General features: G+C 38.8%; 1 protein-coding gene and 1 pseudogene across 2 annotated transcripts in view; both read left to right on the top strand.

Moving 5' to 3' along the window:
* VWDE (von Willebrand factor D and EGF domains) overlaps positions 1-15,256 on the top strand; it is a gene marked incomplete at both ends in the record, with an annotated part of 46,249 nt that extends 30,993 nt beyond the window's left edge. Inside the window, 9 exons of the mRNA XM_081101999.1 lie at positions 3,341-3,892; positions 5,091-5,186; positions 5,267-5,362; positions 8,786-8,881; positions 9,471-9,566; positions 11,052-11,147; positions 14,090-14,185; positions 14,291-14,386; positions 15,123-15,256. Of these exons, the coding sequence (XP_080958125.1) occupies positions 3,341-3,892; positions 5,091-5,186; positions 5,267-5,362; positions 8,786-8,881; positions 9,471-9,566; positions 11,052-11,147; positions 14,090-14,185; positions 14,291-14,386; positions 15,123-15,256 (1,358 nt within the window). The remainder of the gene's footprint in view (positions 1-3,340; positions 3,893-5,090; positions 5,187-5,266; positions 5,363-8,785; positions 8,882-9,470; positions 9,567-11,051; positions 11,148-14,089; positions 14,186-14,290; positions 14,387-15,122) is intronic.
* A 333-nt stretch (positions 15,257-15,589) lies between these two features.
* Positions 15,590-16,356, top strand: LOC308526984 (ribosome biogenesis protein NSA2 homolog; annotated as a pseudogene). The gene has a single exon. The product of its transcript is annotated as a ribosome biogenesis protein NSA2 homolog (transcript).
* The last annotated feature ends 5,152 nt before the right edge of the window (positions 16,357-21,508 follow it).

The following is a 21,508-nucleotide window of genomic DNA, read 5'->3' as shown; positions in this document are numbered from 1 at the left end:
AGCAGGGAATATGACAGGTAATCACATAGTTCAGTATGGTGTTCTGTGTCTTTTGATAGAAGTGCTTAGAATAGTAGAAATCATGTCTACCTGGAGGGATAATAAAAAGCTTTCAAAAGGTAGTGTCACTACAGCTAAATTTGATCCAGAAAGAGAAAGCATTCGAGGTAGAGGAAAGAGCAGGAGCAAAGGTACAGAGGCATCACACACACAAACATCACAGCACACCTTGGGCACTGTGAGTAATTTGGTATGCCTGAAGTCTATTGGGAGGAGGGCTGCTGCAGGGGTTGAAGCTAGAGAGGTGGCCAGTGTCCAGACCACTGAAACACTATGAGAAACAGGATAAGGTTTACATTTGAAAAAGGCTGTTTCAGAGCAGTATGGAGGATGGACCACTTGCAGGTAAAAAACTGCATGTCTGAAGATGGGAAGAAGCGTTAAACCAATATCGCAAATATATACAGGAAAGACATGAAGATATTCTGACCTAAGGTGAGGAGATAACAAATGAAAGAGACACTAAAGAAGCAAATTGATAATGCTTGGTCAATGATTGAAATGAGGAGTGGGTTTTAAATTTTATCATGGTTTTTCAGTATTATTTATTAAGTTGCTATGATTTCTGTTAAATTTCCTTTGACTAACTTATTCAAAATGTTTTAATGTATCAAATTACATTTTTAACATTGTTTTATATTATTTTCATTAGTATCTCAATGTAATTATGTAATATAATAACATTGATAGAGATACAGGTCTATTTAATCCCAATGCAGTAATATCTAACCACAGAGCTACATTTGATTTGGTATTTCATTTAAATTTTTATGCATATTTATAAATAATATTTACTACAGGATTATGCCACTCTGATCAAATGTTTATAAACTTTTCATCTCTTTCTGTGCACTGCAACAATTTGGAAAATATTCTTTCCTTGATTATTTTGTAAATGTTTTCCCAATAGATCACCTGTCCTGAATCATTTTGGGAGGTGATTTTAGATTATTTTCTGTTTCTTTCATGGTAATTATTATTTCAACTATATTCTATCACTTCTTGGGTCAATTTAGTCATTATATTTTATTTAAAAATCATTATTTCATCAAGATTTCAAATTTTTATTTAAAATCACATGTAGTATTCTTGTATAATTTAAAATTATCCTCATATATGTAGCTTTTTCTCTTTTCTTACGTTCAGTTGTTTAGTTGTATCTTCCTACTGTTTTTATCTGGACAGAACTTGATAAAGGTTATCTGTTTATTGTTTTTTTCATATAATTATTTAGATTTGCTTCTCTGTTACCTGTTCTGTTCATAACTCCTGTTTGACTTTTTGTTGATTTGTAATAGTACTTTACATGTTCTTAAAATTATCTTCTTTATCTCAGTGGCTTTTGCTTTTATCTATGTTGTCTTTTTATGCAGAAATATTAAAATTTTATGTAGTCAAATACAGGTATTTTTTATTACAGTTTTTATTTATAGCTTCCATTTCCAAAGATCTCCTAACTTCTACATTATGCATATAATCTCTTCAATTTTCTTATACTGTATCTATTCATTATTTTATATTATTTTATATTTTACATTCAGTTCTCAGTCCATCTGGAATTTATGTTGTGAGTTAGAGGCCCTATATATTTTTCCTCCAGATAAATAAGCAGTTATGTGTTATCATTTATTAAAATAAGCCATATTTTCACACTGAAATTTAATACCATGTTTTTATATTAAATTCAAATATACACTGAGATATATTTCTGAGCTTCCTATTATGTTTTTATTACCTAATGGTCTTTTTCTATGCCAATAATGCATTATTTTGATTAGTGTGGCTTTATAATACACTTTAATATTGCTAAGGTAAATAGCCCCTCACAATTCTATTTTGTAATTTTTCAATATTTCTGATGCCTACTTTAACATGAACCCTAAGATTTTATTATATTAAATTTCAAAAGAAAACAATACATTTTATTATGTGCATTTGCTAAAATATACTCCTCCCTTCATGTCTTCTGCCATATTTTTCATAATCTGAAATTAATTCCAATTCTTCTCTACTTCTTTTTTCAATTCAAAACCAGAAACTCTCCTAAGAAGATGACTCATATGAAGCAGTGTGGGGTGGGAAGGAGCAGTCCTTCAGTGCACAAAGACAGGATAAGAGGACACTAATTTGTCTCAGATTTTTTATCAGTTGACCTGAGGATGGATCCAGGGTCCTCTTGTTCTTTGTACTGTGATAACTACTTTGTTCTTATTTTTGTTTTGGGCTATATTTGGTACACTCTTGTGTCTCTATTAGTCTGAAACCCTATGATTTCTGTGTTTTATGAAGTCCTCAAAATTACCATATTTCATTGCCCTTGTTTCTGTTTATCAATTATATTACTATTATTTTTTATTGTTGCTTTTGGTTTGTTTTCTTATGTCTTTTTCTGATTTTGATTTGATTTATCCCTTTTTTCATATTATAAGGGATTTGAGAAGTGCTGTGCCTGAAGACACTGCAAAAATCAACCCTAAATCAACAGTAGAAAGGATAAAAGAGAAACATGTCTAGTCACTGCTTAAAATTACCCGTATTCTAAAATACAAGATTTTTCATACCAAAGAAACTTTTTAAAAGAGTTACTGAATAAAGAAAATAAAGTACCTTGGAAGAAAGAAAAAATGACGACCCACCCTTACAAAGAACACACACAAAACTGTTTAATTCCTACTTGAACAATCAATAAAGATGAGGGTATAAAATCCTGTTTTGTCACATTGATAAAATGACTAGAGCCACAGTTCTTTCTTTGCCTCTCATACAAAATAGCATTTATATAATTATCAATTGATTTTTCTATAAGCATTAATTTTCTTTTCTTACCTTTCCAGGCAAAATAACTTGTCCACTCCTCCATGCTCTTATAGGTTCCATAGCTGTCACTTTTATAGTAATGATCACAGATCATTAAAATGAGTTGCTCACATGCCTATATCCTTACAACATCGAGTTTCTCAGGGATGGAGCTGGGCTTTCTTTTGCTTTGAGCTTACTGTGTATTAGGTGGTAATAAATGTTTGTTGACTATTTCTAACTCTTAATAAAACTATTAGTTATTGTCCTCTAATTGTTACACTGTGTAGACAAATAGATTATAAGTCTATTGAAAGCAGGAGTTGTGGGCTGACTCCTCATTACTGCATGGCTCCTCATACAGTGTTATACATGCAATAGATATTGAATGAAAGAATGAATTACTTAATATTTGATATTGTGGGTAGAGCAGAACCTTAATAAATATTATTGACTAACGTTTATTTCTTTCCTGGTTATTTAGATATAAATTCTCAGTCGCCATCAACAGAGCCCTTACTAACTGGTGCAAGTTTTACCCACAGTCCAGTTACTACCAAAACCAGCAACATCTCCTACTTCTCATTAAAATCAGTTACAACTCGAATGAATAATTCGAAGGCAATTTCTCATCAGATATCAGGTTTTAAACATGCGGCTCATACTCTGAGTACAAATTTCAGTCTGGGGGAGCTACAAGTTCCTATGGACAATCGTAGTTCTATACGCATTAACCCCAACCGCTCCCATGATGAAGTAAAGGACATTAGCCAGGGCACCGTCCAAACAGAGACAGGAGGATATAATTATCAAGTTATCACATCTGTCCAAGGTTACACACAGCACACGGATGGGTTTGCAGCATCAGTTGGTAGAGCCATCACTATTTTGCCAGAAAAGCCTGAGTCAACCAAAATACCAACTTGTGCAGAATCGCCTTGCTTTCTGGGTGTTTCCTGTGTACCAACCACCGATGGTCACTTCCGATGTGGACGCTGCCCCCTTGGATATTACGGAGATGGTATCAATTGTAAAGGTAGTACGAAAACTCTTCAAAGAAAACTATCTAATTCACATTAGTTAAAAAGATATGCTATTAATCTCTATTTACTCCGTTTAGTTCAATAATTTCTATTTATTTTACTTATTTATTTGTTTATAGTCTTTTTCATATTTCAAAAAATTAACATGGGCATTTCTGAGTTATTTTTTAAATAGTGTTAATATTAAATTTATATTATAACTATATAATATAAATGTATTTATTGAGTATCTACTGTGGTCCATGGTCTATGGAAACATTCTTTATCAATTTTCTCATATAATCCACAAGGACCCCACAAATTGGGTGTTATTTTCTCATTATACAGATGAGAAAGCAGAACCTTAGAGGGCTAACTGGTTTTCCTGGAATTAAGCAGCTAAAAAGATAAAATAAAAATGGGAATAACATTGTGGTCTGGGTTCTTTTCAGCTCTCAGTATGCATTTAGCCCTTTAACTTACTACTTCTGACATATTTGCTTATTTGCATAAATGAGGTTTCTCTGTAATTCCTCCGGCTCTTGAGAATAAAACAAATTGGGCATCACATTAATTTTGGGGGGGGAAAAGCATTTACTTCTTTTCAAACTTATCAGCATTGTTTTCACTGATGCAAATCAAGTTTTGGCTTTGACAACATAAAAGCTATTTTTTTTGTTGTTGTTTTGTTTTGATTTGAGACCTACTTACACAATAGCGATGTTGGAGTATTCCTTTGTTCTCAGTATTCCCTGGAGGAACTCTTATTTTTTCTGTAGGAATAATGACAATAATAATAATCTTCAATATTTAATGCTTATAATATAGAATTTATTATTATTGAAAAACAAAACAACCTCATGCATTGCAGTTTCCCCAGAAGTGTTAAATGCCTAATAATTAGAATATATCAGGTAGTTATAGAAGCCTAAGGAATACAAACCTGTAAGCTTATGATGTGTTCCTGGCATCTTGCTCTTTGAAATTCTAATTATCCTTGCCATTCACCAACATTTACCTGATTAGTACCTGACATTTCATCGACCTCTGGAAAAGATTGTAATATAATTTCATAGATAAATGTAGTGGTTATTGTTTAATAATAGTATCAAATTAGTCAAAGTTCAGAAAATTTTACTTTTATGACTAAGTCTATAAGCAACATGTACATACTGTATCAACAACTCAGCCTTTTACCCTTCATTTTTGCAGCCATTTGTAGACACCCATGTGGAAAAGGGAGGGAGTGTGTTGCCCCAAACATATGCAAATGTAAACCTGGTTACACTGGTTCTAACTGCCAAACTGGTAGGTATAGTACTCCTTAGTTTGCATAATTAATTTAATTGATAATTGATATTTCTAACCAAGAGCCTTATTTTATACAGCTATATGTCTTCCTGATTGCAAAAACCATGGAAAATGTATTAGACCTAACATTTGTGAATGTACCCCAGGACATGGTGGAGCAACTTGTGAAGAAGGTAATAATTCAAATTAAAAATTGAATAATAAAACAAATTTTTAAGGATAGTTTTTCTGTATACATATTAATATATATTCATTAATGCTGGTGAGGGAGTCAAAGTTTTTAATGTTTATTTAAAATAATTTATTTGAAGATTTAAAAAAATTAAATTTCTAAAATCAGAAAACTAAAGAGCAATAGCTTACTTGTCCTTGGTAAAATTATCTTCAGGAATAATTTTTTGAGATTTAGTTATAAGTTATCAGAGCCCTACAAGTATTTTACCTTCAAACAAAGGACATCTGATTATTGAAGGACTTGTCAAACATAGTTTCAAAGAACTGTGAAATACCAAATAATTAGATATCAGGTAGATATCAGGTAGTAAGAATAAATTTAAAAAGTGATTTTTAGAAACATGTCTGTATAGACCAGCCAACATGGCTCAGTGGTTGAGCATCTACTTATGAACCAGGAGGTCACAGTTCGATTCTCTGCCAGGGCACATGCCCAGGTTGTGGGCTCAATCCTGAGTGTGGGGCATGTAGGAGGCAGCCAATCAATGACTCTCTCTCATCACTTATGTTTCTATCTCTCTCTCCCTCTTCCTTCCTCTCTGAAATCAATTCAAATATATTTTAAAAAATAAAGCATGTCTATAGCCATATAATTTTATTGTCTTAATAGAAATCTTAAGTAGAGAGTTTAGAAAATGATATTCCTAAAGTGGATAATATATTAAAAAAACAAATTTGTTATTTTAAAATTAATATGTTGGTAGATGGTAATGTAATCCTATCTAATAATAGACAAACATGGTAATTAACCGTAGCTCCAACACGCTTCCCATTGGCTAATCAGGGTGATATGCAAATTAACTGCCAAACAAGATGGCGGCCGGCAGCCAGGCAGCTGAAGCGAACAGGAAGCTTGCTTGTTCCAGTGATGGAGGAAGCCAAAGTTCCCCGCCTGCCGCTGCCAGCCTCTGAGCTTGCACTCTAAGAAACAATGTTGCAATTATAGAAGTTAAACAAAACCCAGAAACCTACTTTCAGTCAGCTGGGCTTCAGCCAGCAGGATCGCAACAGTGTTACAATCATAGAACCCAAACAAACCCAGATCCCTGCTTTCAGCAGCAGAGGTCTCAGAGCTGCAGCTGGGCCTCAGAGCTAAAGCTGGCTCTCAGCTCCAGTGACAGCCATAGAAGGTAAATAAATCCCAGAATAAAAAAAAAGAAAGAAAAAAGGAAGTTGGGAGCTTCAGTCACCCGCCAGCCTGAAAACGGCCCTCAGCCCCTCACCCAGACTGGCCAGGCACCCCAGTGGGGACCCCCACCCTGAAGGGGGTGTGCCCAGCTGCAAACAGCCATCATCCCCTCACCCAGACTGGCCAGGCACCCCAGTGGGGACCCCCACCCTGAAGCAACAAGATGGTGGCTAATTTGCATACTGAAGGCGGGCGGCAGCGGGCAAGGCTGTCCGCGGTCCAGGACCCGGATCTGTGACCTGGTGGGCGGGGGGCAGCACTTGAGGCTGTCCATGGGACCAAGACATGGATCTGTGACCTGGCGGGCGGGGGGCAGCACTTGAGGCTGTCCATGGGACCGAGACACGGATCTGTGACCCTGCCGGGCGGGGGGCAGTGCTTGAGGCTGTCCGTGGTCCCAGGACCCGGATCCGTGACCCTTCCCGGCGGGGCACAGCTCACACAGAGGCAGATCGGCCAGGGTTGGGCAGGGCAGAATGCCTGGCTTCCACCCAGCCCCAGTCACTTTGGGCAGGTGAGCAGCGCAGAGAGCCTCTGGACAGGGGAGGCAGGCCGGCGGAGGGCGGCCTGTACTTCCCACATGGCGCCAGGCGGAGCCTGCAGGCTGAGCTGAAGTAGCGCCTGCAGGCCATCAGCGCCCAGGAGTGGCTGCGCAAGATCCGCCTCCTGGCCCAGAAGGTGCAGGATCGCAGGGACAGCCACTGTGGCAGGCCAGACTGATGTCCTCCTGGCCGCACCACGGGGGTTTGTGGATCTGCAAAGCCAGAGGCCTCTGGTGTGCACATCCCCCCCTGGCGTGGGAACATCCCCCAGCACACTGTCACCCTCCCGTGCCTGCAACAGTTGCAAACCAAGGCGTGCACCAGTTCCCCCCGCCTCTCCACCGCACTTCCATCAACCCAGCATGCCTAACACACCCACAGGATGTGCACACAACTCCTCTGATGCGCTCACGTCCTTTGGAGAGTGTCTGGGTGTTCTGGGTGCTGAGGGTGGGCGCCTGTGAGATGACAGTGAGAGGGCGGAGTGGTGATGCCCTGTTCCCACAGAGGCCAGTGCAGCTACGAGATCACCTCTAGGGGGTTAATGCAGGTGCTGAGGCGGGAGCAGATGCAGATAGACACACCTGGTGGGTGCGGGCGGCCCTCGCTGAGGTGCCTTCGGTCAGCGTTCAAGATCAAGAACCCAGAGGTGGAGAGGAATTCCGTCCTCTCAGTGAAACAGTGGGATAGTCGGGGCGACTGTAGAGGAGGAATGTGCACTTTGGGTGCCAGCACCCATGAGCGAAGGTTGCCCTGACTGAGCCTCGCTTGCTTGGGGCCTAGCGCACTCCTGACAGGCAGCAGGTGACAGGACGTGCTTTTCCAAATTAATGAGAGAAAACACTGATTCTCCTCCTGCTCATGAAGGTGGAAAGTGAAGTGGAGAGACATATGGGGAGTGAGCGAGGTTCCCTGTCTGGGGGTTCCAAATCTGCTGTTGGTTTCTTTCACCGCTGACTAGAGATATACAGGGTGTCCCCCCAAAATGTATACACACTTTGAATACCTACTAATTCCAATGGTTTTAAGCATAAGAAACAATAATGGAGCTGTTATCTGTTAAAAGTGTGGGCACAAACAGGTAGTTGGACATTCCCTGAGGGATCTCAGATTGGAGAGGGTGAAGGCCAGACTGAGGGGCCCTTTCCCCACAACCCCTACCCCAGTGCACGAATTTCGTGCACCGGGCTATTAGTTATTAATAAAATAGAGCCATATTAAATGCTTTCATAACAAGGTACAAATTAACAAATTAAACTAAATCTAGAATAAACCAACAGAAACAGTCAATATCAATAGCATATGAAAATAATTATGGAAATATAAAAGTGTTCTACTTGTAAGCTAGAATGCATATGTCTAAGTATCACTTTCCAGAAGAAAGCTAAGATCATATATAATCTTATCAGTTAATCATAAGTTTTATAAACCAAGACATGCTAATGATTTGTGGGTGTTTTTAGAGCCCGAACTCATAGTGAATCCTACAGAACCAAATTTCATAGTAAAAGATAACTGAGCTTATTATAATTTGCTCTTACAAAAAGCTTTTATTGTGGCTGTATTTTATAAACAAAAACTGACTTTTTTAAAATTGAGAGCTGACTTAATAACATAATCTGTGTCTGCAGAATACTGTAGCCCACCTTGTCAACATGGTGGCACCTGCTTGGCTGGAAACCTCTGTACTTGTCCTTATGGTTTTGTGGGACCCAGGTGCAAAACAAGTAAGCAAAGCTCTTGTGGACTCATATAATGAAATCGCTCCTTTGAACAGCTGATGGCTTTAATGCTAACTGATATCAACCCAACCCCAAGGAAAAACCACACATTTGTGGTTTATTATGACAGTTACCATTCAGCAAACTACTGAGAGTGCTGGGTGCCAAAACTAAAATAAAAGTTTCTTCTTATAAGCAACTTTTTGGCCTTATTCATGACCATTTCTCCATTTTTTTTTTAGATGACAGGAATTCAGTTTGCTGAATTACATATAAATGTATCTCATTTAATTTATGCCTGTGATTACTTTCATTAGTAACTAATAATTTTTCCAAATGGCCATTTCTTGTTTACCATTCAGCTCAATGGTTTCCTACTTTCCCATCTCTATCAGCAAAATAAGTAAAATAAAAATAACTTGATGTGAGAAATGGAGACCTTGTAAAGCCAATGGAAAAATTATTTTTATCTTTCTTTCTGATCTTATTCATTAAAGATGTAATAGGCAGTTATGAGCTAACCAGGTAATAATCAATAATATGACCAATTCCAAGCCCAATCTACTTTTCTTTTATTTGTGTCCTATGATCTTAGTGGTTTGTAACAAGCACTGTGAAAATGGAGGTGAATGCCTTATACCAGATGTTTGCCAGTGCAAGCCTGGCTGGTATGGCCCCACCTGCAGTACAGGTAAAATAAAAAATATTTTCAATAAATATCAGTTAAAAGAAAATTTAAATACATCAATATCCTAAAGACTTGTACCCCAAATCATAAAACTAATCTCACAAGATTGGTATGAAGTTTTTATTTCAGACATATTTTTAAAAACCTATCTTTCATCTTCATTCTTTTTCTTCTTATATTAAACCATAGACGATATAACAGCTTTATTGTCATCCAACCTGACCAATATATATTTTTTTATTTTTGCTTCTATATTTTCTTCACCCACTTGCCTCATGGTGGAGAGACATATCTGTGTTGCATCTTCTAGACCTCAAGTTGTTGTGGGATTTTTTAAAAATCACAGACATTCTATTTCATTAAACATTCAAGCAATTTTGAGTTAAGTGGGCACCATCAAATGAATTCATTTATCACAAAATCAGGCTTACTTCTTGGCAGCAGTGTTTGCAATTATCTATGTTTAATCTAATACATTGTATTCTAATGACTTTTTTCAACATAGATTTAATTCAACATTTGTAACTTGCCAACTATGTGCGAAGCATAATGCAAAGGGAAACAAAGATCAATCTGATTTTGCCCTGCTTTTAAGGAGCATGTCATTAGTGAAGGAGAACAGGAATGCATTATTAAAAAGACTCTGATACAAGTTGAGTTATAATAAATTATGTAATTAATGTACAGTTTCTTGGAAGCAGAGAAGAGGAAAATTAATTTTGGCAAGTCATTTTGGAGGGAAAAGGGTTTCACTCATATGTGGGGTATAAAACAAAAAGCAACAAATGAACAAACAAAATAAACAAACTTGCAGATACAGACAACAGAATGGTGGTTACCAGAGGGGAAGGAGGTTGGGGAAGAATGAAGTAAAGGGTGTCAAGGATATGGTGATGGGAGGAGACTAAACTTTGGGTGGTGAGCACACAATGCAGTACTCAGATGTTGTATTATAAAATTATACACTTGAAATTTGTTTTTAACCAGTGTAACCCAATACATGAATTTTTAAAAAGAAAAATGGGGGTACCTTTTAAAATGAAGCAAAGGTAAAGAAGCAAAAACGAAGATTGTTTTTCAGTGTGCTAGGACTTAAGAGCAGTGTTCCTTATGAATTGGGAAGGAGACTTACAGAGGCCCACATGGCCACTTGTACTTGCGCGATTACAGACCATCCTGTCTGAGCTTTTGAATTGCCTTCTCCTAACTTCTAGTCACCCTTCCAGCTTAACAAGGGCATTCTGAATTCTAACCATAATCTTAGCTTGGTATTATTTGTAAGCTTGATGAACAGACTTTCAAAGCTATTATCCAGTTATTTTATTCTTCTTGTATTTGGCAAATTCTAACTAATTGTAAGTTATGGGTTTTACTTGTAGTAAAAATAAAAAATATTTCATTATGCACCATTTTGCATTTCCATGCAGCTTTCATTTTTTTAAAAATAATAAAACTTTTATGGTCTCTCTCCTTCCTGCTATTCATTAGCTTTGTGTGACCCTGTTTGCCTCAATGGTGGTTCCTGTAATAAGCCGAACACTTGCCGCTGTCCAAATGGATTCTTTGGCGCACAGTGTCAGAATGGTAATTATTCTTTCTTTATAAATAAAAAGGCTAAGGGGAAGTTAGACATAAACAGAGATCTAAGTAAATATAAAGAGACAAGTTCCAAAGGAAAGATGCTATTTTTTTTCTCTATTTCTTTTTTTTAATATATATATATATATATATATATATATATATATATTTTATTATTATTAGTTAAGGTATTACAAATGTGTCCTCATCCCCCCCATTAACCCCCAACCTCCGCACACACATGCTCCCATCCCCCTGTTGTCCATGTCCATTGGTTTGGCTTATATACATGTATACAAGTCCTTCTGTTGATCTCTTCCCCTTACCCCCGCCCTTCTCTATTTCTTATGATGTTGCAAGTTTGGCCATCAAAGGATCACTTCATAGAAACATATCAGAGTTATGATGAATAACGATTATATTTATTCAGCATATGTTAGGCTCACAACTATGGCAGTTGTCTGTGCAGTTTTATAGAACCAAGGTGTAAAACAAATAAGGAAAGTTTTCTCACAGTCTAGTATTATAATGAAATGGTGTCATTTTTGTTGCCTTCACAGCAAAAACGTTTGACTTGTGCTCAATTTAATGTTCACTTTTATCTCATGATCCCTCTTGACTTCAGTTTTATTAAACATTTATGAAGAGCCAGATATGCACAGCACTATGCAAGGTGATATGTGAACATAAAAATGCATCATTTCCCCTTTATGGCCTGTTATTTTAATACTTTCCCTCATAATGTTAATGCTATGGGTTTTTCAGAATAGTGGGCATGCCTGAAGTTGTCAGTGTAGACATGAATTAATGTCAATAAATGAAATTTAAAATGCATCTTCTGATCTTCATATATTTTTAGCTAATGCAAAGTGTAGGGTAGATTTTTTAGTAAAAAACAAAAAGCAACAAATGAACAAACAAAATAAACAAACTTGCAGATGTCAGAACATGTCAGAACTTAATTCCTAAAATGTATACTTTTTTGTCCTGTTACACTTTGATTTTATTCCAATTTTTTATTTGGATGTTGGCTAGAAGTATTAGGTGGCAATTGAGGCAGAGAAAAAAAACACATCATTTTCTTTTTCTTTTTTTTTTTAATATATTTTATTGATTTTTTACAGAGAGGAAGGTAGAGAGATAGAGAGTTAGAAACATCGATGAGAGAGAAACATCAGTCAGCTGCGTCCTGCACATCTCCTACTGGGGATGTGCCCGCAACCCAGGCACATGCCCTTGACCAGAATCAAACCTGGGACCCGTCAGTCCGCAGGCCGACGCTCTATCCACTGAGCCAAACCGGTTTCGGCAAACACATCATTTTAATACTAGATATGTGCACATTGGAAACGAGTTCCTATAATTCAAATTTCCTATAAGAAACTAAATAGAAAAAGAGAAGAAAGTAAAGACAGAGATAAGGCAAATCTTAAAAATTAAGAGACTATGTTTAAGCCCATGTTTATGAGTTATAGATATAATGTTAAGTGGAGAATGTTAGAAGGGAAACGAAAAGCTTACATCTCTTATACTATTTGAAGTAGATGTAAAATATAATTTTAAAGTTCTCTAAAAATTTTTAAGTTTATTTTATTTTCTAAATTTTTTAAAAAAATATATTTTTATTGATTTCAGAGAGGAAGGGAGAGGGAGAGAAATATAGAAACATCAATGATGAGCGATATCATTGATCAACTGCCTCCTGCAGGCCCCTTACTGGGGATCGAGCCTAAAACCTAGGCATGTGCCCTGACCGGGAATAGAACCATTACCTCCTGGGTCATTGGTAGCTCAATCACTGAGCCACACTGGCCGGGCAATTCTCTAAAATTTATAAGCATGCCCTAGCTGGTTTGGCTCAGTGGATAGAGCGTCAGCCTGCGAACTGAAAGGTCCCAGGTTCAATTCCAGTCAAGGGTACATGCCCGGGTTGTCTCTTGATCCCCAGTAGGGGGTGTGCAGGAGGCAGTCAATCAATGATTCTCTCTCATCATTCATGTTTCTCTCTCTCTCTCCCTCTCCCTTCCTCTCTGAAATCAGTAAAAAATATTTTAAATAAAATTTATATGCCAACAGTTAACTAGGAGAGCATTTCTCCATAATAAAAAATAGCAACAGCCCTCGCCATTATTTGACATTCATTTTTAAAACACACACTAAAATTTATTTATTTATCATTTAGGAAAAATTAAATTTAAAATTGCCTATGTATTATTATTTTTAAAACAACCACATTTAATTGTCATAGCTAGAAGAAACATGAAGCAATATAATAATCCTTTCATAAAAGATGATATTAGATTCTGAGCTTCACAGAATATATATATATATATATATATATATATATATATATATATATGTATGTATGTATATTACTACAGTATGTTCAAGATTACCCAATAAATATTCCTAACAAAGCCAAGGATTTACTGTTTAAAAGATTTTTACCAAACAGTCACAGAAAAGTCACATATAAAGCTCTGTACTCATTACCTCGGTAGGTATTTAAAAGTTAAAGTATTTTCCAAATATTATGTGACAGATTATTTAGATTTTTCTGATTTCCATAGGAACAGATACATTCTTACACAGACCTAGGTTTTGACATATTTTCTTGGTTTTGGTCAGATCATTTCATTCTTTACTTAAAGTGTGGTAAAACATAAGATAAGGTTCATACTATGTGCACTATAATACCAAAGACTCCATTTGTTATGACCAATTCCCCAATACATTGCAAACTGTGCTAACCCACTAGCAGCTTATAGCTCCAAGAATTGTATTTTGATTTAGAAGGGGTGATTTTAGTACTTGCAGTTGTGATCTTTTATTTTAATAGCACATCTCTCTGCCTTATGGCCCCACAGATAACAAGCACACGATGCAATATGTAATATATAGCAATTGAATGTGTAATATTCACAGATTGCTGCCATGTATTCTTTTAGCTATCTGTCACCCTCCCTGTAAGAATGGTGGCCACTGCGTGAGAAATAATGTGTGCACCTGTCGTGAAGGATACACTGGTAGGAGATGCCAAAAAAGTAAGACACCACTACATGTATTTGCCAACTACAGGTAAATAAAACACATTAAATAGCTAAAACTATTGCTATTGAAGACCTGACATTTCATCTTTTTACCTTAAGGTATCTGTGATCCCATATGCATGAATGGAGGAAAATGTGTGGGACCAAACGTTTGCTCTTGTCCTTCTGGTTGGAGAGGGAAACACTGCAACACACGTAAGAGGAATACTCAGTGCTAACACCTCCATTATCTTGTGAATATGAATTCGAATTTAAGACAAAGAACTTTTTCCTTGTTTTTATTTTTGCTTTATTTGTTTCTATTTTAAGTGATATCTTAAAAAAAAAAAAAGAAATCTGCCAAATCCTTTCAACTTGTTCTTTCGAGTTAGCAGAGGAAGCAGATATATTGTATTTTCCAGTCTGTCCACTGCAATTGCCAGGATAAATAGCCAGTCTTTAAGTCCTGGTCTTCTAGTTTTAAAGAGGAGTCAGGAGAAGGTTTTAAAAAAATTACTAATTTCATGGTCCCATCTCAGACCAACCAATTTAGAACCTCCCAAGGTGGGGTGCCACTGCTTTCAAACCTGGTTAGTTTTTTAAATGATAGCAGCTCTCCTCATTCAAATATATTTTTCCTTTTTATAAATTATTAGTTAAAATGAGCAGCTATGATAACATATTGGTCAAAGAGAAAAACGAGAAGCAATATGATGTCTAATTGGAGGAAAGTTAAATCACTATGCACTTTATCAATGGAACATTATACAACCATTAAAATCAAGAATAAGTAGTGACATTGGAAATATTCTGGATAAAATGTTAAGGGAAAAGATCCTTTCACCACTGATTTTTAACTGTCATTTTATTTCTCTAATGAAAATTTTTGCATTTTATGATAGGATTTGTTTAGTAAATCATATTTTTGACTTGTGTATGTTTCTGTTTGCAGCTATCTGCGTTCAGAAATGTAAAAATGGTGGTGAATGTATTGCTCCCAGTATATGCCATTGTCCTGCCACCTGGGAAGGAATGCAGTGTCAAATACGTAAGCCTACAGCATTCATTTTCTATGATAGATTCTGACTCTCAATCTGTTATATTGATTAGCCAGAGAGCAGGGAAGAACCAAACAGCCATCTTGGGTTTCCCATAGCCCCTACTATTTGTTTAATTTACAACCATTGTTTATCCATACAATATACCCTAGAAGTTTTCATCACTAATTTTATGATGCTTCCCATGCAATTTCAAATATTTTGAGGTATTCCAGGGGTCCTTCTGAAATACCACCAAGTTATTCCTACATATATTGAGATTTTAAACCCTTAAACTCAATTTCTAGCAAGCCTCTGAGACCCGAGAATTGAGAGCTTCTTCTCTCGGGGGACTGCCCCCGGGGGCCCAGCGGCTGTCACCATGCCACAAAACGAGTATATTGAGTTACCCTGGAAGCTCTATGGCTATCGTTTGGGTTACTGTGAGAAAAAGAGAAAGAAGGCAGGCCAAGAGGTTCATGAACATTCAAAGGCAAAAAAAGATGATTGGTCTGAAGGCTAAGCTCTACCATAAACAGCACCATGCTGAGAAAACACAAATGAAAAAGACTATCAACATGCATGAAAAACAAAACACCAAACAAAAGAATGAGGAAAAGACTCCACAAGGAGCAGTACCTGCATACCTACTGGACAGAGAGGGACAGTCGCGAGCCAAAGTACTTTCCAGTGTGATTAAACAAAAACGAAAAGAGAAAGTGGGAAAATGGGAAGTCCCTCTGCCCAAAGTTCGTGCCCAGGGAGAAACAGGTATTAAAAGTTATTCAAACAGGAAAGAGAAAGACAAGAGGATGGTTACTAAAGTCTGCTTTGTTGGAGAGGGCTTTACTCGAAAACCACCTAAATACGAGATTCATTAGGCCAATGGACATACATTTCAAGAAGGCCCACATAACACATCCTGAACGGAAAGCTACCTTTTGCCTGCCAATACTTGGTGTAAAGAAGAATCCCTTCTCCCCACTTTATACAACTTTGGGTGTTATAACCAAAGGTGCTGTCATCGAGGTGAACGTGAATGAGCTGGGCCTTGTGACACAAGGAGGCAAGGTTATTTGGGGAAAATATGCCCAGGTTACCAACAGTCCTGAAAATGATGGGGTCATAAATGCAGTCTTCCTGGTTTGACAGCAGTTTCATACAAGTAACTCTTTGTAATTGTTGAAGACTATGCACCAATCAGCTCCTTTACTGTGCTGTTCCTGAGTGCTATCAAACAGCTTATATGTCTGCAGTCATCAAGGGAATTATTTATTCTATCGTAAAGAACATTAAAATGAGCCAGTTTTACAAACTGGTCTTTATTTTGGGGTCTGTTTATCACTTAGATTAGTGGTTCTCAACCTTCCTAATGCTGTGACCCTTTAATACAGTTCCTCATGTTGTGGTGACTCCCAACCATAAAATTATTTTCATTGCTACTTCATAACTAATTTTGCTACTGTTATGGATCATAATGTAAATATCTGATATGTAGGATGTATTTTCATTGTTACAAACTGAACATAATTAAAGTATTGAGATTAATCACAAAAACAATATGTAATTATATATGTGTTTTCTGATGGTCTTAGGCGACCCCTGTGAAAGGGTCATTTGACCCCCAAAGGAGTTGTGACCCATAGGTTGAGAACCGCTAGATGTTCATGAAATTGAATGATTAAAAAAAGCAATTATAGCAAAAAAATAACAAAAACTCAATTTCTAATGAAACCTAAATAAGCAATTAGCATCCTTTGGCTTGGATATTTTATAACCTCTAGAAACATTAGTTATATTAGACCTAAAAGTCATTACTAACATGGAATTATTTTTTTAAAACCAGACAAAATAAATGTCTGTTTTACTTAAACCAACAAACTTAAGGAAGCTTTTATTTACTAAAGATTAATCTTAGGTCACATGAACTTGAAAAGCATTTGTGTTAGCTTCTATATTTCTGAGACTTTTAGAATACCCAAATATTACAAGCCTTCATCTTTGAATTAATTTTTAACAACACCATCCAAAGGTAGAAAATTATCTCACATGTACAACATGGACAGACACAAACAGAAACCATTTGACCATTAGAAAAACTCACTAGCTTATAAAAGGACAACTGAATCCAAATTTTCCCTGGGGGCATTTACAATTTACATTGTAAATTCCATGACAAGTCAAGTTCCAAATGACCAGCCCCCTTTTAAAATTAGGACAACTCTGGGCAGCATGGTTCAGTGGTTAGAGCATCAGCCTATGCACCGGAGAGTTGTGGATTCCCCTCACCCTCCCCATCCCCCCCACTTGCCCCCCCCCCAACCCCCCACCCCGCCCCCTGCGTTTTGGTGCATGTGGGAAGCAACCAATTATTGTTGTTGTTTTTTTATTGTTTAAAGTATTACATGTTTAAACCAATTGATGTTTCTATGTCACATCAAAGTTGGTGAGAATTTAAAAAGATAAAATAAAATTAGGGCAGAAATTTTTTAAAACAGGTTTTTATTGATTTTTAGAGAGAGGAAGGGAAAAGGAGAAACATCAATCAGTTGCCTCCTGCATGCTTTCCGTCCCCCAACCCAGGCATGTGCCCTGATCAGTTGGTGCATGAATCGACACTCTCTCTACCACTGACCTGCACTGGCCGGGCGGGATGGACATTTTTAATTCCTCAAAGAACTGGGTTGACACCTCAATGACATCCTAGTTGAAGTATTTATCTAAATCCTCTTTTTGAAGCTTGGAGAGACCAATACATTTTCCATTCATCCTGCCTAACATTATAGCCAGCTTTTTCTAATGTGCACAGTAAAGTTAATTTAGAACTATCAAAGGATCCCCATTTCAGCCACGTTAGTGGTTTTTTTAGTGTTTTGTTGGTTTTTAAAAATATATGTATTTTTTTATTTTAGAGAGAAAGAGAGAGAAAGAGAGAGAAACATCAATGACGAGAGAGAATCACTGACGGGCTGCCTCCCGCACGCCCCACACCAGGGATTGAGCCGGGCCCTCCTGGTTGACAGGTCGGCGCGCAGCCACTGAGCCACACCGTCAGGGCTGCGGAGAGGCTGAGCTCGGCGTGTCCTATCAGCCGCTGAGGCATGATTTCCCGGGATCACCGTGAGACCTGCAGGTCTAACGAAATTCTAGGGAAACCGGCCCTACATGCCTGTCTCCGGACAAGCCAAACGCAGTGGGTCTCCTTCAGCCCTGCCTATGCCCAGAGGCAGCTCTTCCGCAGGCAAAGCCTCAGAAACCCTGATTCACCTCCGAGTCCCGGGCAAAGGCCGGGCAGCGCTCACGGCCGCCCGGGGCCACCAGGCTTCCCGAGGCGGCCCCTTCCCGAGCCTCCCCGAGTGCACCCGGCCCGGGCCGCTCGGGCGGGCCGCGTCCTCACTGCCCGCCACTCCGGATGCGGAGGGTGAAGTCCGAGCGCCGGCACCTCGGCCATGGGGCTGGGGAAGCAAGTGTCCTCTCTCCTGGGGAAGTGGGAGCTGGGTCTCTCTCTCATGGGCCCGGCACAACGTTCGTTTAGCCTCGGATAGCAATCTGACGAAAAAGCCGAAATTAAAAGCGGCACCTTTTTTTTTTCTTTCCCCGGTTATCTCAACCCTTACCCACCTTGAGGGTTTCTGAAGAGCAGCTTAAATAAAGTCATGGCCGGCTACTGAGAGGCGGAGGCCGGGAATCCTGAGAGAAACTCGCCGGTTGGCGGGATGGGAGGCAGGAAGTGGGTGGGCTTCCCGGGTCCTGACGCACCACGCGCTGCGTGCCGTCCCGGGACGTAAGGACGTCCAGACCCCAGAGAATTTTGATGAGCTTATTGGAGCCAAACTGATGACATGTGCGGGGGAGGGGGATGACAATATGTCAAATGCTCCTCCATGATGTGTCTCTTTTAAAAATCCCCTTCCTCAAAATGCTTTGTTTCCAACTGTCCAGAAACTAAGTATTGATGACATTTTTAAAAAATATGGTTTTTATTGATTTCAGCAGAGGAAGGAGATGGAGTGAGAGATAGAAACATCACTGATGAGAGAGAATCATTGATCGACTGCCTCCTGCACGGGATCAAGCCCACAACCCAGGCATGTGCCTTGACTGGGAATCAAACCGTGACCTACTGGTTCATAGGTCCATGCTCAACCACTGAGCCATGCCAGCCCAGCTTGATGACATTATTTGAATAAGATGTCCTATTGCCTTTTTCAGGAAAATCGTTTCATAAGTATTCAAATCCATGATGTCTGTGACGTGAACAGCTCTTCCTTAGCTGTGCGGCTTGTGCATTACACATCCTGCCCAACCATTCATGCCAGTCCGATGAAAACAACCTGTAAATGCTGCATTTATACCAAAGGGAGTATTATCTTGAATTATACCAGTTTGCAGTATGAGCTATTGAAGCAGATACCTCTCTCATGAAAAATAAGTGTAGTGATTATAAATTTATATTGTTTATTTTCACTCCATATTATTTAAAAGTATGTCCTTGTCCTTAAAAACAAACTCTCAATGATATATTAAGTTCTATAATACTAACACTACAATTCACTTGACCTTTCCCCCTTATGTGGAACATTTATTTAGAAGTTGTTACTATTATAAGAATTTTCTCAGAGGCCATGATGGTGGCAAACTCCTGTACTTGCAGCCTCCCACAACCACATCAAAATTACAACTAAAATACAGAACAACCATCATACAGAAGTAAAGAAGAAAGCACACTGACACTGGTAGGAGGTGCAGAGGTGCAGAACAGACTGGTCCAGCACCACGTGGGCCGCTTTTTTAATCAGGAGAGAGGTCATCTCTGCGGAGGCCACCCAGAGGAGCAAGGGGTCTCAGCCCCACACCAGATGCCCAGCCCAGGGTCCCAGATCTGGGAAAAGAAGTCCCCGTAACCTCAGCTGTAAAAACCAATGCAGATTGGGGCTCAGTGACTCAGAGACCCAGCTGTTCCTCTTAAAAGGCCAGCGCAGAAACTGAACTTACAAGGTCCCGCTTCCTCTGAGCTCCAACGCCAGGGAGAAGCTCTGGTGGACACAGACACATACAAGGAGGAACTGGATTGTCTGGCATCAGGGCAGGAACTTGGAGGCGGCTTTCTCCCAGATGGAGGTGCTTGCAGGGATCATTTTTCCTATGCTGGGACCTCCCTGGTCAGTCTCAGGGCTGACTGGCAGCCATTTCTGTTTGCTCCACCCTGGTGATTCCCTGAGGACCCGCCTCATCCAATTTACAACCCCACCCAAGCTGTGAGCAGCAGCTTTTTCATATAAATGGCCTCTCCTTGCTCACGGTAAAATCTGTCAAACAAGCTGCAAGGAGTCAGAGAGCTCCAAACCTATCAATAGAAGGCCCAAGACCCAGCACCAGCACCAGCCTGCCTTGCTTCACAGCTGGGCCTCTTCTGGGCACTTCCAAACCCAGTACAAAGAGGAGGAATCTGCAGATCTCTCTGTAGTTCCTGCTGGCTGGCCTCCGGGCAGTAGCTGCCTTTACTCCTCTCTGGAGACCCAAGAGCCAGTGTACCCAGTGGTCAGTGTCAGACCATATCAGATGACAACTCCACATCATAAACAACACAATCAAGGGGCAGACTCAGTGAGCACCAAAGCTCCATTGAAGCAAGTGCTGCTCCATAGGGGTATCTCCTGCACAGCAGCTCTCCCACTGTAGTAGCAGCTGGTCCTCACAGCCAATTGGCCTGGAGATCAATTCCTCCCAATGACACCAACAGCAATCAAGTCTCAACTACAACAAGACTGTGCACACAGCCCATAAAGGGGTGCACCTAGAGCAGTGATGGTGAACCTATGACACACATGTCAGAGGTGACACGTGAACTCATTTTTTTGGTTGATTTTTCTTTGTTAAATGACATTTAAATATATAAAATAAATATCAAAAATATAAGTCTTTGTTTTACTATGGTTGCAAATATCAAAAAATTTCTATATGTGACACGGCACCAGAGTTAAGTTAGGGTTTTTCAAAATGCTGACACACCGAGCTCAAAGGTTCACCATCACTGACCTAGAGTATTTACCTCAGATGATTAAGGAAGCTGAGCCACTGCGCCCTATAAGACACCTACTACACAAGGCCACTCTATCAACTCAAGGAGGTATAGCAGTTCTATGCAATACGTAGAAATAAATACAGGGAAGCAGCCAAAATGTTGAGACAAAGAAACATGTCACAAATGAAAGAAATGGGAGAAATAAAACTACTGGATATAGAGTTCAAAATCACAGATATAAGGTTACTCAAGAATCTTCTAGAAACTTCTAAGGGA

The sequence above is a fragment of the Myotis nattereri genome, assembly GCF_964212035.1.
Source record: "Myotis nattereri genome assembly, chromosome: 11".
Classification (NCBI taxonomy): Eukaryota; Metazoa; Chordata; class Mammalia; order Chiroptera; family Vespertilionidae; genus Myotis; species Myotis nattereri.
The sequence above is the reverse complement of the archived record's forward strand: the minus strand, read 5'-3'. Positions and strand labels throughout refer to the sequence as shown.